This window comes from Synchiropus splendidus, chromosome 10 (assembly GCF_027744825.2).
Source record: "Synchiropus splendidus isolate RoL2022-P1 chromosome 10, RoL_Sspl_1.0, whole genome shotgun sequence".
In the NCBI taxonomy this organism is placed as follows: domain Eukaryota; kingdom Metazoa; phylum Chordata; class Actinopteri; order Syngnathiformes; family Callionymidae; genus Synchiropus; species Synchiropus splendidus.
This window is the reverse complement of record NC_071343.1, coordinates 21,791,461-21,808,115: the sequence shown is the minus strand read 5'-3', so window position 1 is coordinate 21,808,115 and position 16,655 is coordinate 21,791,461. Positions and strand designations below refer to the sequence as shown.

Genomic DNA, 16,655 nt, shown 5'->3' with positions numbered 1-16,655 from the left:
GGTTTTCAGTCGCAAAGTTATTTGCAGATACGATGCCAAATCAGTGTTGCCAACTTAGCGACTTTGTCACTATTTTTACCTACTTTCCGGACCCCCCCTAGCGAGGAAATTAGACAAAAGCGATTAGCGACAAATCTAGCGATTTTTTTTTTGGTGGTCAGAGGCTCCAAGATCGCGAAAGGGGGAAAAAATTATTGCGCCATTTTCTCTCTTTCCCCGTTCAGAGAAAGAGAGAGGTGCAGTGGAAGAGAGACACAGGCGGGGGCGGAGTTGAGTTTTTAAAAAAACAAGGAAGCCCCTCGCTCTCACGTTTGGATTGGACTGCTCGCTCGTCTAGCTACTTTTAGCTACTTCTGGGCGGGCCAATAGCTACTTCCGATGCTGGGGACGCTGTGCCAAATATGACAATTGTAATCAGCGCATTGGAAAGCAATTGCAAAATTTGTTTGTAAGCTCACCAACTGGATGTAATAGCCCACTTGTTCCCCATTAATATTTATATATCATATTGCATGTGATAATCTTTGGAGGTTTGTATGTACCACAAAACATTTAACAGTGATCTGGAGGTCAGTTGAAAATGATGGATGAGAGCCATAGTACATGAATCTGTTGGTCATTCCAGGTGTTGAGGTGTTTTAATTTAATAAGCTCCTGTTTGTGAGATAAGATCCTGATGCGCCAGCAAACTGCTACAAGAGGCAGATTCTGTCAAATATTTAACCATGTCAAATGAGTTACCTGTTCCAGAAGCCCTCCTGTGGCTTGACAATCACATTGATGATGCATGAGTTTAAAAACATATACAGACCTAGTACACTTTCCAGGCCTGCTGAGAATGAGCCCAGTGCAGTAAGAAGATCAACTATAAGTCAGATATGTGAACAGCCTCCAATGCAGACAGCAGCGCCACAGAATAAATGAGAATGGTGTAGCTAAGTGGCGTGTGTGAGTTACTCATCCTACATCCACAAATGCTCATACATGTGGATACTAAAGGCAAATGAAGATGGGAGAGGAAAACATGGACGTTTACTATGGAATAGTATGTTGCACATTGACAGTGTAGAAGAGCGTAACATTTAGAAATGTGCAACAGATAATTGCAGACATGTACAAGAGGTTGTGAATCATATTTGGTAATTAAAGAGAGGACATGCATACATGCATTAAACAAATTAAGTGAACAAAGGCGCCGACGCGAGTGGCAGCCTCCCTAGCAGCTCTGTGTGCTTTATACTCTTTTTGTATTTTTCCTCTGCTTTCTGAGTTCTTTTGAACGAAGAAGAACAAGATCGACGAACTGGCTGCGCTGACAAAGAACGTGAAGACCTTCAGGGAGTGCAGTTTACTGTGTTTCACTGAGACGTGGCTTACTGATAGCATACCAGATGCTAACGTGGAGCTACGGGACTTCAGCGCAGTCAGAGCGGACAGAGACACGAACGCCTGTGGGAAGCGTAAAGGAGGAGGACTCGCACTGTATGTGAACAAACGATGGTGCAATCCTGGGCATGTGAACATTAAAATCCCCACCTGCTGCATGGATATTGAACTCTTGGCTGTGAGTTTACGTCCCTACTACCTGCCCAGGGAGTTCAGCCACGCCATTGTGCTCATAGTTTACATTCCCCCGCGAGCCGACTCGGAGGCTGCGTGTGACGTCATCCACAGCGCTGTGGCAAGACTCCAAACGAAGCATCCTGAGGCTCTTGTGCTAATCTCTGGTGACTTTAACCATGCCACCTTGAACAATACAATGGCTGCTTTTAACCAGTATGTGGACTGTTACACCAGGGGGAAGAGGACTTTAGACCTGATGTATGCAAATGTGAAGGATGCATTCAGAGCCACCCCCCTGCCTGCACTGGGCAGAGCAGACCACAACCTTGTCCTGCTGAAACCTCACTACTCACCCCGAGTGAGGAAACTACCCACAACAACGCGCTCATTCAGGAAGTGGTCTCCTGAAGCCGAGCTGACCCTGAAGGACTGCTTCGAAATCACGGACTGTGAAACACTGCAGGAGCCTAACAACGAGAACATGGAGGAGATGGTTGACTGCACAACGGACTACATTAACTTATGTATGGACACTGTGGTTCCAGTCAGAACTGTACGATGCTTCGCTAACAACAAGCCCTGGATAACAAGTGACATCAAGGGCCTTCTGAACCTGAAGAAGAGAGCCTTTAAAGAGGGCAACACCCAGGAGCTCAAGCGGATACAGAGAGAACTAAGAGCCCAGCTCAGGGAGGCGAAGGAGCAATACAGAAAGAAAATAGAACAAAAGATGCAGGCCAACAACATGAGGGAAGTGTGGGAAGGGATGAAGACCATCACTGGCTGCAACTCCAAGTGAGGTGCCCCCACTGAGGGGGGTGTAGGAAGGGCAAACCAGCTTAACCAATTCTTCAATAGGTTTGACCAGCCCAAACCATTCACACCTCTGAACACAGCAGCCCCCACTCTCCCTCAAGTCATCATCAACAGAGAAGAGGACACCTCCCCTCACCCCATAACGACATTCACAGCAGCTCAGGTCTGTGGAGAGCTGAAGAGGCTGCGCCCCAACAAAGCTGCAGGTCCTGATGGAGTTTCCCCGAGACTACTGAAGGCCTGCGCGAGGGAGCTGGGACACCCCCTTCAACGCATATTCAACCTGAGTTTGGGAGAAGGGAGGGTCCCCCAGCTGTGGAAGACATCCTGCATCATCCCAGTCCCAAAGAAACCACACCCTGGTGAACTGAACGACTTCAGGCCAGTCGCCCTGACGTCACACGTGATGAAGACCATGGAACGGCTGCTGCTCCACCACCTGAGGCCACAGATCCACCACGCCCTGGACCCACTGCAGTTTGCATACAGAGAGAAGACGGGAGTGGAGGATGCCATCATCTTTCTGCTCCACCGGTCCCTATCTCACCTGGATAGAGGTAGTGGTGCTGTGAGGATTACATTTTTGGACTTCTCCAGTGCCTTCAACACAATCCAGCCACTGCTGCCCTGGGACAAACTGAAGGAGATGGGAGTTGAAACACACCTGGTGGCATGGATCACTGATTACCTGACCAACAGACCTCAGTTTGTGAGGCTGGGGGACAGCAGGTCTGACACTGTGGCCAGCAGCACAGGAGCACCGCAGGGAACTGTACTCTCTCCGGTCCTGTTCACCCTGTACACCTCCGACTTCCAGTCCAACACGGAGCTCTGCCATGTGCAGAAGTTTGCAGACGACACGGCCATCGTGGGGTGCATCAGGAGTGGACAAGAGGATGAGTACAGGAAACTGATCCAGGACTTTGTCACATGGTGCGACTCCAACCACCTGCGCCTAAACACCACCAAGACCAGAGAGATGGTGGTGGACTTTAGGAGACCCAGGCCGCATCCAGAACCAGTCACCATCAAAGGAGATCCCCTCAACCTGCGGATTGTTTCATGTCGATGAATATATATATATATATATATATATATATATATCCACAATAAATCTGCACAAGCGGTTTTCTCCATTTCATGCTTCGTACAAACTACAATTCGACGACAACAACCCACCACGTCATCATCTCGGGACCCTTCGCAGCCGCCACCTGGTCCGCCCACCTGCCCAAACACACCCATTGATTGCGGCCCTTTGAGGACCGTTTTGAGACACCTGTGTTAGACCCTGCAAGGGGACATGTGTAGTGGCAAGGACCTGGGGGCTTTGGCACAGTCCTCTCCTGTGGCATGAAGTTCATGCCTTTGGTAGCTCAGCTGGTAGAGTAGAAGTAGCTAGATATCCTTAGTTTGCTGCTTCAAATCCAGCGTGAAGGAACTCAGTTTTTTTCCTGTTCATCTGCGTATCACTCCAAACACACTGTCGGTCTAAACAGTCTTGCACGACTTGCAACAGTATTGTTGCTATTCCATTACTGCCACATCACTGAAAACAACTGGAATCAATCGATCACAAACACAAATGTAATATTTCAAGCAAAGGTTTATTTTCTCAAACCATATCCAAACAACAACTTACAGAACTGAAATTCAAGCTGGGTACAGCAGTGGCAATGAAGTATTAAGCAGGTGACCACAGAGCTGGTAAAGACACTCTTTCACGCTTCTGGTGGCTTGTAGTTCAGTGTCGACTCACAGCTCACAGCTCAACGGCATCGTCTGTTAACACCAATGTCTCTTTTTGATCGATTTGTTTATGCTCCAGTGCTAATAATTGGCACACACACTGTATTCTTATTTGTTTGCTAGAGCAGGGGACACCAACATGGTGCCCATGGGCACAGCAAATAATAATAATAAATAGTTCAATTTCCATAATAATAATAGCCATCTTATTATGTTTGCATTTGTGTTTCTTTTTTTGTTACACTGTTGGTAATGATTGCGACAACTCAGCAATGTCAAGGAATATTATTTAACTTAATGTAAGTGTGTAGCCCTACCGGTCACACGGTGCCCTTGGAAAAAGTTGGTGACCCCTGTGAATCCATGTGGACGGCAGAAGCGGCTTCATTTTTACAGCGTAATCGAAACGGAAATTTGCGGAAAATGTTTGAACAGGAAAATGGGTCTTTTTGTGGTGGTTTTGGTACAACTCATTAAACACAGTGTTCAAACCGGGCTGGTGCAGAAGGCATGCGTTGAATAGATCTGGCCTGTCAACACAGACAACTTTGCGGTGTTGGCACCTTGTCGAAGAAGGTGCAGAAGGAAGCCTTGCGTCAGATAGTAGCCACGCTCTAATCTTCTCCAACTCCTGGCTAAATGCTGAGTCTTTGGACGAAAAGACCAAAGAATCCATTTTTTACTTTCTTTTTGACAGAATTGTGGCTCAAGTTACAATCATCACCCAATTCCAACCCCAACTGCTGCCCCAATCCCAATTTAAGTTATAGTCCCAACCACAACACCAATACTAAGCCTCAATCTTGTTCAGTTCTAAACATAGCATCATGACCACCCAAACCCCACTTTCCTCCACTACGCCATCTATTGAATGACTCACCAGAAAAAAAGTGACAATACCTGATGATGTTTGTGTTAGACCCTGCAGGGGGTCATGTTGGGTTTCAGACCTTTGTGATTTGGCAATCTTCTCAGATGGTAAACTTTTCATTCCTTCAGTAGTTCAGTTGGTAGAGTGGAGGAATGTAGAGGCCGAGAGCGTGGCTATCCTAAGGTCACTGGTTCAAATCAGGATCAAGGAGTACAGCTGTACAATTCTTACCCACCATGTGATCCATGTAGCACTCCTTCCAATCATAACCTTCTCTATGTAAACTCTCTGTATTTTGACACTTAAGTTCGAACCTGGCGTCAGAAGCAACATTTATTGGACGTCCAGAGTTGTATAAAGGAAACTCAATTTTCCAGCACTCTCCCTTTTAGGAGAATTATGAAGTCATTTTTTCTTTTTCTTATTCATTTCCCAAATCTTCATTATTTTTTCCCTATTTGCGTCTGATTTTTATTGCATTGTTGCTTCATGAGTACAAAATACTTGCACTTAAAACAAAGTGTTAGCAACATCAGTTTGACTACTTACTGTCACGTCCGCACTTTAATTGCCCGTTCCTTTTTGTATTTTTTCCGTGTTTCTGTCTCGTGCTGTTATTTTGTTACCGGCGGTTGTCCTCGTTTCCTGCTCTCTCCAGCTTCACGGGCAACACAGCTGGCGTTCGTTCCCTCATCAATCCTTCCATAGATATCGACCCATCAACGTCAGCTCCAGTTGCCAGATGGTTGCTTCTCGCTCTGTTAAGGCAAACTCCGAAAAGACTTCCATGCTCTCAATTTCCTCCCTGACCTTTTCTAGATTTCCCTGTGTGCTTGAATTCCTATTCAGTTTCACTCAGTTTATTCTTTGTGTGTGTGTGTGTGTGTGTGTGTGTGTGTTTCTCCACCACCGAGCGCTTTCTCTTTATTGCCACCTCGTGAGCTCAACTCCCAGATTTAGCCTTTGAATTTTAATTCGCCTCTCCTGTGTTTTCAGATTCTTCCCCAGTCCCTGCGTGTTGTTCCCGGTCCGCGTTCTGGTTCCGGCGCCTTTAGTTATAGTTATTTGTCTGTCTACTTATTGTTTATTCATCAGTTAAATTTTTGTAATTTCATCTCGTCTCCCTGCTTTCTGTCGGCCAGCACTTCCTGCACTTGGGTCCATTCCTCCGAAACCATGACACTTACACTAACAAGACCTCCAAGGGCTCATCCATGATTTGAATCCAGAACCTCTGGCACCCAAAGCTAGAATAATAATCATTGGCTTCAATGAGGCCTGCATAAATACTATGTTTTGCCGGGGGGAAACCATTATCTCAAAGGTGATGAAACAGTTGGCGTCACTTCCTGGCAAGAAGCTCATATAAGGAGAAATTTGTTGCCTCACAACACGAAGATGTAGGTGTAAGGGAGCCATTGCCTGAAAACAACGACTGAAGAAGAAATGCTGCCCTGCAAGTTTTAAAAGCAATTTTTTACTTTTGATCTTTATGTCAGAACTGTGTCGCAAATGTGAATCCTGACCCCGTCCCCAACCTTATTACAAACCCAACTATAAAAACTAAATCCCAATTTCAGTTCTAATCCCAGCCACAACTCTAATTCAGTTCAAGGCAGCCTTCGTCTATGAGACACCAGAAAACAAAAGATAACACCTGACTCTCTGTTGAGCGGATACATGTTAGGACTCGGGTTTGGCTGGGTTTAGGGTAAAGCCGTGTCCCATTCACTGTTTACAGAAGAGAAACAAAATGATTTGGCACAGTCCTCTCCCATACAAGAAGTTTTTGTCCTGTAGGACTGTAGAAGTAGCTAAATGTCCTTAGGTCGCTGGTTCAAATGTCAAGGATGTCAATTGCAACTTGCAACTGCAACTGTTTTGATGCTATTCCATTAAGTTCAACCGTCACTGAAAACAGCTGGAAGCAATCAATCACCAAACGTAATTTTTCATGTGAACATTTATTTTCTCGAATCATTACCAAACAAGAACTTATGAAACTGAAAGCTGAGTACTCCCTGTGGTGTCGATGAAGCAGCTGACTCTCATCAAAGATCAACCGTCACTCGTTCAACACATCTGTAAACACCAATGTCGCCGATCAATCCATTATTTTTATGCTCCATGTGGACAGCAGATGTGGTTTTGTTTTTACCCAGCACTTGTCAACTTCTAGTTGACCTGCATTCTCAATTTTGTTTGACTTATGTTGTTTGACTAACCCTAACCCTTGATTCTTTACTAGTAAAACAATAAGTGTCTCATGTACTACCAGTAGAGCTAAACAATGTTCTCTAATAGGACTAGTAGACGCATTTAGCATTTATACTAGTGCCACTGGTGAACTAAAAAAATTGTACTTGTTCTACTACTGAACTAAAAAACTCACACTTGTGCCACTAGTAACCCTTATAAGCTAATAAATGGGCGAGGGATTCTGGCCTCCTATTGGTTATTGAAAATATTTTCACCAGAGAGTGGGATTTGGCAATATCCCCGTCCCTACATTTGCATTAGATCTACTAGTGCTACTCGTGCAGGGGTCAGTTTTACTGGAAGTACTAGTAAACCAAAAACTGTCAACAACTGTACTACGAGTGAATTTTTTCTTGTGATGTACCAGAACTACTGGTAAACATGAGATAGTTTTTTTTGAGACAAGTGAGGCATTATTCTATCTGTCTACTAGTAGACAATTTGGATTTATTCGTACGACTAGCAGGCTAAGAAAAAAAATGTCGACAATGTTTCTTCTCTTTTCTCAACAAGTAGTGTACTCATCCTTCTGTAATTTAGAATTCATGATGAAAATCGTGGCAGAAAAATGCTCATGGCCGATAAACTCTTGAGGAACAAAATGTTTTACCTCTGATAAAATCTTGAGGAACAAAATGTTTTACCTCTGATAACAAAGACTGAGACTGTCAGCCACAGTTGAGTTCACACTCCCATATCAGCTAGACAATAGGGCTTGCTGATCAAGACCATAGAAGACAGTATGAAGGCAAAAGAGCCGCTCTGTGAAGACTAGGGTGTTTTCAAATCCTCACCAAGGAATAATTTGCAGGGATGACACAGATCAGAGCACAAGAAATGACTTTATTATCATCTTCTTTACACATGACAAGCTACAATTAGACTTTCACCATCATCTTCATCTTCATCCACATGCTAAATGATTTGCACTTCTGGGCCTGAGCAGCACAAGAAACGCCAGGTGTCCAGACCTTGCATCAAGTTAAGAAAATCCTGGTAATTTGTCCTTAATTTAAACATGATAACTGCCCTCAGACGAACATCAAGAAAAAGCATAAGATACTGAAATCCTTCCTCTTCCAATCTCTGTTTTCTCTCTTTTTTTTCATGCTCATCCGAGCCCAACCATGCATTACTCACACACATACCTATAAATGTAGAGAAATCATTTCACATATATAAGATCTCTTCCTGCTGTTTTCAAGGGGCATTTTATTCCCACTGCGTTCTTCAAAGTCATAGTGAAACAGGGATCAGCACTAGTCCGCATGGTTAGAGTTACCATTCATCAGTTGGTACTGCGCTGCTACTGTGTTTCATCCTCTTCCTCTGCAGCTGCACTCCTTCTCAGAGCAGGAAGATTCTCCTTCAGTGAGATATCATCCACCTGCTTGGGACCGCTGTCCTCAAGCTCCTCTGGCAGGGAAGGGTCGGAGTGACTGATCACGAATCCTGGGAGTGCGGCATGCATGCTGATCATTGGAGGGCCGGTGCTCTGTGAAGCACGACTGGAAACCACACTTGTGGAGCGCATGGAGGGTCCCACGCCTGGCAAGTTGGAGTGACTGCTGCTATTGTTGTGGTTGAGGGTGACAACCACGGAACCGTATCTATAACGGCCACACATTACAGGACCCTGCCAACCATAGGTTAAATTCCAGCGAGTCCAAGTCTTCTTTATCTCAGACTGGACCTGCAGAAAGAGAAGCAGTTTCTATGTTACAGAGCAACCAATAACTTTGTTAGATTTGTCATCCACATGTAAACGGATAAAATCTGTGTTTATGGTCCTTTACACAAGCCGGTCACCCCCTGTGTAGAGGCCTGTCCCAGATTGACAAAGGTCACAAACACTGTCAGTCATTTCATTTTCATTCCGTACACAATTCCCACCTTGGCGACATTTGTCTTCTTGTCGTGCATGAAAATATTCACATAAAATGCCTTTCACATGATGAATAACATTCATCCTGTAAATATACGGTATCTGTTGGTGATTTTAAGCCTTTTTCACAGGTCTCCTGTTCCTGTCCTGATGATAGTTAGAACACACAACACAAATTGATATTTGACGTTTCTCTGGGAGTTGTTTTTCAGGGCATTTTGATGCATTGAACAAGCCGGTAAGATACAAGGATGCATCATTCCCACCTGAAACAATTTGAATGTGTAGCAAAGCAAAATAAGAATGTTATAGTATCCAGGTTTACTTTATGGTGCTGCTACATCCTTTCATGATGGTGCTTCAACTCCTCCACGAACGAGGTAACACTGTATATGTAAACCAGTCAGCAGTAGCAGTATCTTAGCTCTTATTAACAGCATAAACATTGCTCATGAAATTCCCATTAGTACTCAAAAACTTGTACGTGGTCTGGTATCAGGACAGCACCTTTTCATCACTATTGCTCTGAATTGTCCCATTAACTTATGTGAACTTGTGATTGTCTCATGCCGTTGCTAACTTCTGTTGCACACATTCCCACGATCAGAGCACAAAAGAGACTTTTCTATTGTTCTGGAGTCCGTTCTACATCGTGCTGAGAAATCATTTACAAATCCCTACAACTGAGAGCATTGTGTTTGATCAACACTGCAGAAGCATCTCTGGCTTATCTTCCAACACTAAGTGGCTGTCAAACCTCATCTGACCCAGGGGATTCCACCTCAAAATTAACTGGTCCTAGAATGTCACTCCCCTTTGCACCAAAAGGCTTGGAATCACCCCTCCGTCACCCAGGAAGGAAAAAAACTTGTCTAAAATAGATGAATAACAGAAGCTCTAGCTTCCTGTACCCATGTATCCTGCCTTTTTTTTAGTCTTGGACTCTGTTAAGTGCTGTGATATTTTGTCTCCTCTCATATATATTTGCTAACTACTGTGGAAAAAGATGTTATACTGTTTGTACAAAGTAGTTCACTTACCTCACCGTTACAGAAGCAGTATACGATGGACACAAAGAAGCCCTGAAATGAGAAAGACATCAGAGTTATCAGACACAAAACCTGTGTAATAGCTTTCTATTATACAACGCTTTGCTAGACACCCAAAGCACTTTTCAGAAACAGTTTCGATGTGAACTTTCATTTCACCAAATCTCCTACCTCTACCTCTTGAAGTACATCAACCTATCAACCTGCACAAATCTACATTTCGTTGTTTTCTGCTCCTGTTGTGTGCACCCTTTGAAGCACAACCGCAGTTAAGTACTAAAGCTTCAGACACACAACAAGAGTTCATTACAATTAATGAGTGGAGCCTCACGGCTGGTGCTGGGCTCACATTACACAGATATGGAAGGAGCAGCAGTTCACTGGGTAAAAGCATCAGCAGTGTCAATCCCAGCAGCCAAAATTGAAAATATGATCTCAAAGTATAATGTCACTCATCTGTGAAGCAGGGAATGAAAGGTAAGAGTCTTTCTTGCACTGGAATTGAGATCCTCTCAGCCATTTTCACTATTAAAGCAATGTGAAGTTTATGAAGGTCTTTTGTCACAGTTAACTTCAGCCTCACGTTTTATTATGTTGTATCAGGTTGTTTCATGTGTGGAATATCCCCACTGTGGATATCTAATGTGATCTAATCCAACGTGCGATTGGTTATGTAACCTAAATTAAATGTGTTTATATAGAATATCATAGCACAATTTTTAGAATTTAGGGTTTCCATTCAATCATTCAATCATCACATGTATTTTTGGACATAAATCTACCCAGATAGCAATAGAGCTCAAAAGTGTCATGTCAGAGAGAAAAACTGTCGACTGTGATGTGTGTTTACAACGTCACCAGCACTCAGCAGAAGTGTGAATGACACTGGACCCTTATTGAACACGTCACTGTTTGTCTGTTTGTATGAAACTCTCAGTGATTTTAAAAAGCACCCATTGAAAATGTTTTGTTTCCTGGGAGGTGAAGTCTTGTTCTCCCATCCTCGGCTTCTCTGCTTTGATTGGTCGGGAGGAAACCATCGTCCCCACAGATATCCCATCATCAGACCCTGCAGGTGTTTTCCGGTGTCTTAATTTCATCAACAACATGTTCAAATGTATCACAAATCTAATAGTAGTACCTGGAAAGAGTTTAAGAACAGCTCACAGTACATGCGGACCTCCCAGCTGGAGCCCACAGATGTATGCGGCAGACCCACAAAGATGATGTAGTGGATGCCGAACACCAGAACCAGCACCAGGGTGGACTTGGCCAGTTTCCTGTGAAAAAAAAGAAAGCCGTCAAAGGTCTGAGAGTTTTGACTGTTCATGAAGTAGGAAACAAGAATACCAATTAAGTTGAGTACCTGTAAAAATAAAAACCTATATCTCTATTCTATTTAAGAATTTCCTCTGTTTTTTTTTTTGGTTTTACTAACCAGATCAAAAGAGTTGTTAATCAGCATATCATGAAGCAATGTGTGTTTGCTGGCATCGATTCTAACCCTAAGCGTTTACAAAACATTAACAATCTGTGTGCCGTTAGCTACAGCAGCTTAGATTTGTATCACTGCATTTAGTTAAAGCAGCATTAGGTAGTTTTACAAACATTTGCTTTTGGCGGCTTCGCTGGTAAATGAGTGTAATTGCAAGCTGTCGTAAAGCTGGGTTTCGGGTCCCGCCCCCCCATCCCATGTTTGTTTATGAGGAAAGACCATGGCGAAACAGCAAAAAATGTAATCACAGATGGCAATATACACAACACTGTCCAGCTTATACTTGCAAAGGCAACTTCTAGAAGCATCTATCATTCAACACCAGAGATGGAACTCCATCATGCAGCCAGTGAGGAGAGGCAGGATCCAGCGAGAGGCGGAAGCAGCTGCAAGAGTGATGGATCCAACTAGATAGACCATAAACATTGCTAATGACAGTGAATCGACTGTTTTTTCTGTCTGATAAATGCCAGCGGACATTAGCCACGAACCTTAGCCTCTCGCAGTTTGTGTCGAGCTAATCTGTTTTGCAATAAAATGAACAACACGTTTGTTATTGTCTCAAAAATAAGTATTTGATAACACACCCAGAACCCCGCAGGAAGCACAAAGAGTGAGTTACAAGTCGAGAAGACATTGCCACTTCAGGATCATATGAAAAACTTTTCATAGCTGTCATTTCTCACCAGGCTGTAAAATGCATCTCCTACATTAACTCTTGATCTTGCTATGTCGGCATAACTCCTCACTACGAACTTTCTTCTGCTCAACTCAGATCACTGCCGAGGTAGCTCTGCCATTCTGCCGTAAAGTGTTGCAGTTGGGGCTGTGATGCCAGTCTCAGAACACGCCCCGGGCGGCTCGCCCAGTGAAGGCTACAGAGTCCAAGGTGGAGTTTCACAGAGAGCTGGAGAGTCTGAGTCCGGGATTTGTTGACGGTTCATACTTGTCATCTCAGGAAATGTGAAAACAATGTATTTGTGCTTTAAGACTCCCATGGGCACAGTCAGCACAGTTGAAAAAACAAATTGTCACGCTGCATACACAATACGAAAGAGTAGACATAGATAGAGGGCAGGAACGAATACTAAGAAGAAGCTCCTTTCACATATGGCGTATACAAACAATGACAGACAAACATGTGATAAAGGAGGCACAGAATTTTGTAAATGACATGAATCTATGATAAAATTAAAAAATAAAAATAAAAACATCTGAGTTCATTTACCTGAAGGCAATGAAGCATTTAGACACAATGTTAAACCCAAAGGTAAATCTCATCACACACCTGTACTGTTTCCTGGTGTCATATCTTCCAGCATTCGTTTCACGAATTTTGGTCGCCAGCACTCTAACAATGTTCACAAACAGGATGAAGTTCAACTGCAATGAATAAATACATGAGTGGACAAGTATAATTAATAGAGCTTATTTCTTTTATGGAGAAGAAAACCAACATGTTCTCACTTCTACAGCATCACAGAGTCACCATTCTGAAGCATACCAGAGTGACGCTGAAGCCAGCCGTCAGTGTTCCAGTCAACATATTCGGCTTCCTATTTACTTACCTACCGATGTGAGAGCTTTTGATTGACATATCCTCATCCTAGTACCATCCATTGTTTTTGATCATATAAGGTCCACTAAGCTGCGCGCCATTTCACGAACCAAAACATCAATAGGAATGAGGAAGTAAAAGTTAATTGACACATCATCTAAGTCAGTTTTTCAACCTTTTTCATGTTGGCACACTTCGTCCATTGAAAATATCCCGAGGCACACCGAAGGAACCGAAGCCATATTGTGCTTAGTCAAAGATCCTGTAAGGAAATCTTTTTTTTTTTTTTTATTTCTGAAAAAATTATAGCTACACTCTACTAAATGTAATGTATTCACTTTAAAATGTCTCCATATCACAATGTATGTAGTTATTTTATATGACATATAATTTTATTAAAATCGCACGTGATTTTGAGTCTGACTTGCAAGTTTCTGGTCAGTGTTAGTCCTAAAAATCTGACAATTTAGACCAACGATCAGATTATAGCCAATATGTGGACTGTTGCTTTCTTCTACACAGTCATTTTCACGTGATTGGAGTGAACTAAACAGTAAATATCTTATTCAAACGGTCAAAATGAAAAAGGCAAACTTAAGTCACAGACGTTGTTGTAAGGGGAACAAGTGCTGTTTAGGTACGTTCAACTTCTTCTAGAAAGAAGATATCCTGACAGTTTTCTACCAGATTACTAGCGAACAACATGGCCGTCTTTATCTGGCTGGACTGTGTTAGGCCTGGGGTACAGTTCCTGATTTACCTCTTTTGCATGATATTATTCTGACATGGAGAATTTCCAGACTAATATTTTACCTTTTTTTTACCTTGGCTTGCTTCACGACAACCATAACTTTTTTCTGTCTTCACATTTTGGAGCTCATTTGTCTGGTTCTACATTTACTTTTTGACCAACATTTAAACAGCAAAGACAATTTTGATAGTCTACAAATGTCAATAAAGTTTTGAAGTGAGACATGACGTTAGCTGTTATCTCTGCAATGCAGACAGTCTTTGGCGTCGCAGGGCCAACAAGGAACACTCCACCTTTCTGTCATGAAGGTGTGTGGTCAAGTTACAGTATAGTAACATCGGGTTTACAAACAACTTGATGTTGTGCATTTGACCAGCTTCCTCTCTGAGAGAGAGTGTAGGAAGAGATGCACTGCACAACATGTGCAGCACTGCTGCGAGTGATGGCACGGTCAACACGGTCTCATTGTTCATGATTTAAAGTCATCATATCGCCCATCACCATCTCAGGACCAAGGATGTGAAACTGGATCATTTCCCACAGCACACCTGACAGTCTCACATGGCGCACGAGTGTGTCGCGTGCGCACCGGTTGAAAAACACGTTTCGGGGTGATGAAAATACGCTCTCACCCCAATGGCGGTCAGAATGGGAACCTGGTAGATCCACTTGATGTTCCCAGCACTGAGCTCCCAGCACCTGCAGAAGAGACAAGTAGGTTTTAGGGTTTAAAAAAAAAACAGAATTCCAACTGCTGAGTTCACTTGAATGTAATTGCTTCATCCTTTTGCTACTTCCAAACTGCCTTGGCAGACCTAACACTATTCTGGACACAAACAATAAAAAAGAATGCACACTTTGGTTTCAAGGCTTCAGTGGAGCTAATGTAAGGTTGGTTGATCAAAAGAAGCCGGTATATCCAACAATGACATGGAGAGGGAGAAGTGAAGATGCAGTGAGCTGAATGAGAGGTCACCGTCACTGGCCCTCACTGTGCCCATGCATACAGTAACTCCTGAATAGTGGAAGGTTGACAGTACATGGCAACATGCATCTCAAGGTGCAGTCTTTCCTATGCAGCAGAATTTCATGCCATCCTCGATCTTCTCCAGACAAAAAATATTCTGTGTTCAGATTTTAAATGTACAGTTGCAAAGACAGTCTCATAAACTGTCAGAAACAAATTTCAGAACTTCACTCCTCTTGCAGACAAGAATGACAACAGATATCCTTGATACAAGTTCAGATATGAAATCAACAGATAAAAATCTGTGTTCCTACCAACACTCAACATCAATAACACCATGTGTGAACTTCTATGAGCAAATGCAAGTGTGTGAACATGACCATATAAAAACATCTTATCAGCATATTGAACACATCTAAGACAAATGAGTGGGTGCATGGTATGTCATGATAGCTATCTAGCTGTAAAAAGCCAAACTCAAATTTAGTTTAGATCTGAAAAAAAGAGAATAAACAAACAAAATGAAGTTTAAAGTGCATCTTTTCTGAACAGATATTGTTTGATCGTACATCATATGAGAACACTAGACTGAATACATGCTGTGTTAAACATACTAAAGCTGACAACAACCCTTCCAAGACTGCCCAAATGAAAGTTGAACCCTTTTCTAGACAGGTGCACAGACAGGCCTCTATACACAAAGTGGCAGACAGAACTAGGTCCTCTGAGCAAATCCAGAATAATGCAATGTATCATAAAGGACAGCAACACCATGACAACCTCAGATGCAAATGGCGATAAAGCACCCAAAGGCAGCGGGAATGAAAGGGGTTTGGGTTCACACATGGTGTGAGGCTGCTTAAAAGGCCAGCTGCGTGATGGTAGCAGGGATTGCAAAATCAATATGGCCTTTTAATGAGGGAGAGTTTGCCCATTAGGCCAAGATCATAGACATAACACCATATGCCCACATAAAAGGAAGGTATTTCTAAATCGGAGCCAGAGCAGAACACACTTGCTGACCGTGCATGTGAGCCCACCAGCAGTTTACAGGGCCCACGGGAGGCCAGAGCACGTACAGTATGACACAGTACATACTCCCCACAATCTTCAGTGCATATCTCAACATTAAGAGGCTGTGAAACCTCCCATCAAACCTTCAATCCTGGAGACCCAATATGATGCTAAAACTGTACGATTAAAAGTTTTATCCACTTTGACTGTCAGTATAACTTTGATGTCATTACATTGCTTTCATTGCTTTTCAACAGTGTCACCAGTGGTTGTGGTCTCAAGCAGCAGTCGCTTCAGTCACAATGCTGGGGAGTCTATCGAAAGGGCATCGAAATAAATGACTTTCAAAAACCCACATTTCACTAATAGTCTTTTTGGTGTAAAATGCAAACAGGCTGACTGACTAGTCGACTGACCTCGCATCCGCCAGCATCATCCTGAAGATCCCCCACACTGCAACAAACAGCGCTGGGATTCCTATGACAGCAGATGAAACAGAATCAATTGGAAGCACGTATCAGTAGACATTTCTCTGGTTGTCTGATGTTGGGAGAAACAAATTATGTTCAACTGTGATGAATGTGAATGTGTTTTTCGCATTCTGACAAACTAATGAGCAAATGATTGGCATACATCAGCAGCGTGTGTTGTCATGGCAGGCAACGACAACACACAACA

At 43.1% G+C, this 16,655-nt stretch overlaps 1 protein-coding gene across 3 annotated transcripts in view; it reads right to left on the bottom strand.

Annotated features, from left to right (window-relative positions):
* Window positions 1–8,140: 8,140 nt before the first annotated feature.
* pth2ra (parathyroid hormone 2 receptor a) overlaps window positions 8,141–16,655 on the bottom strand; it is a 34,857-nt gene continuing 26,342 nt past the window's right edge. For all 3 annotated transcript variants that reach the window (XM_053877779.1, XM_053877778.1, XM_053877777.1), the window contains 6 exons: window positions 16,394–16,454; window positions 14,629–14,695; window positions 12,976–13,070; window positions 11,334–11,472; window positions 10,184–10,225; window positions 8,141–8,951 (listed from right to left, as the gene is read on the bottom strand). In XM_053877779.1, the coding sequence (XP_053733754.1) occupies window positions 8,565–8,951; window positions 10,184–10,225; window positions 11,334–11,472; window positions 12,976–13,070; window positions 14,629–14,695; window positions 16,394–16,454 (791 nt within the window). In that variant the 3' untranslated portion in view covers window positions 8,141–8,564. The remainder of the gene's footprint in view (window positions 8,952–10,183; window positions 10,226–11,333; window positions 11,473–12,975; window positions 13,071–14,628; window positions 14,696–16,393; window positions 16,455–16,655) is intronic.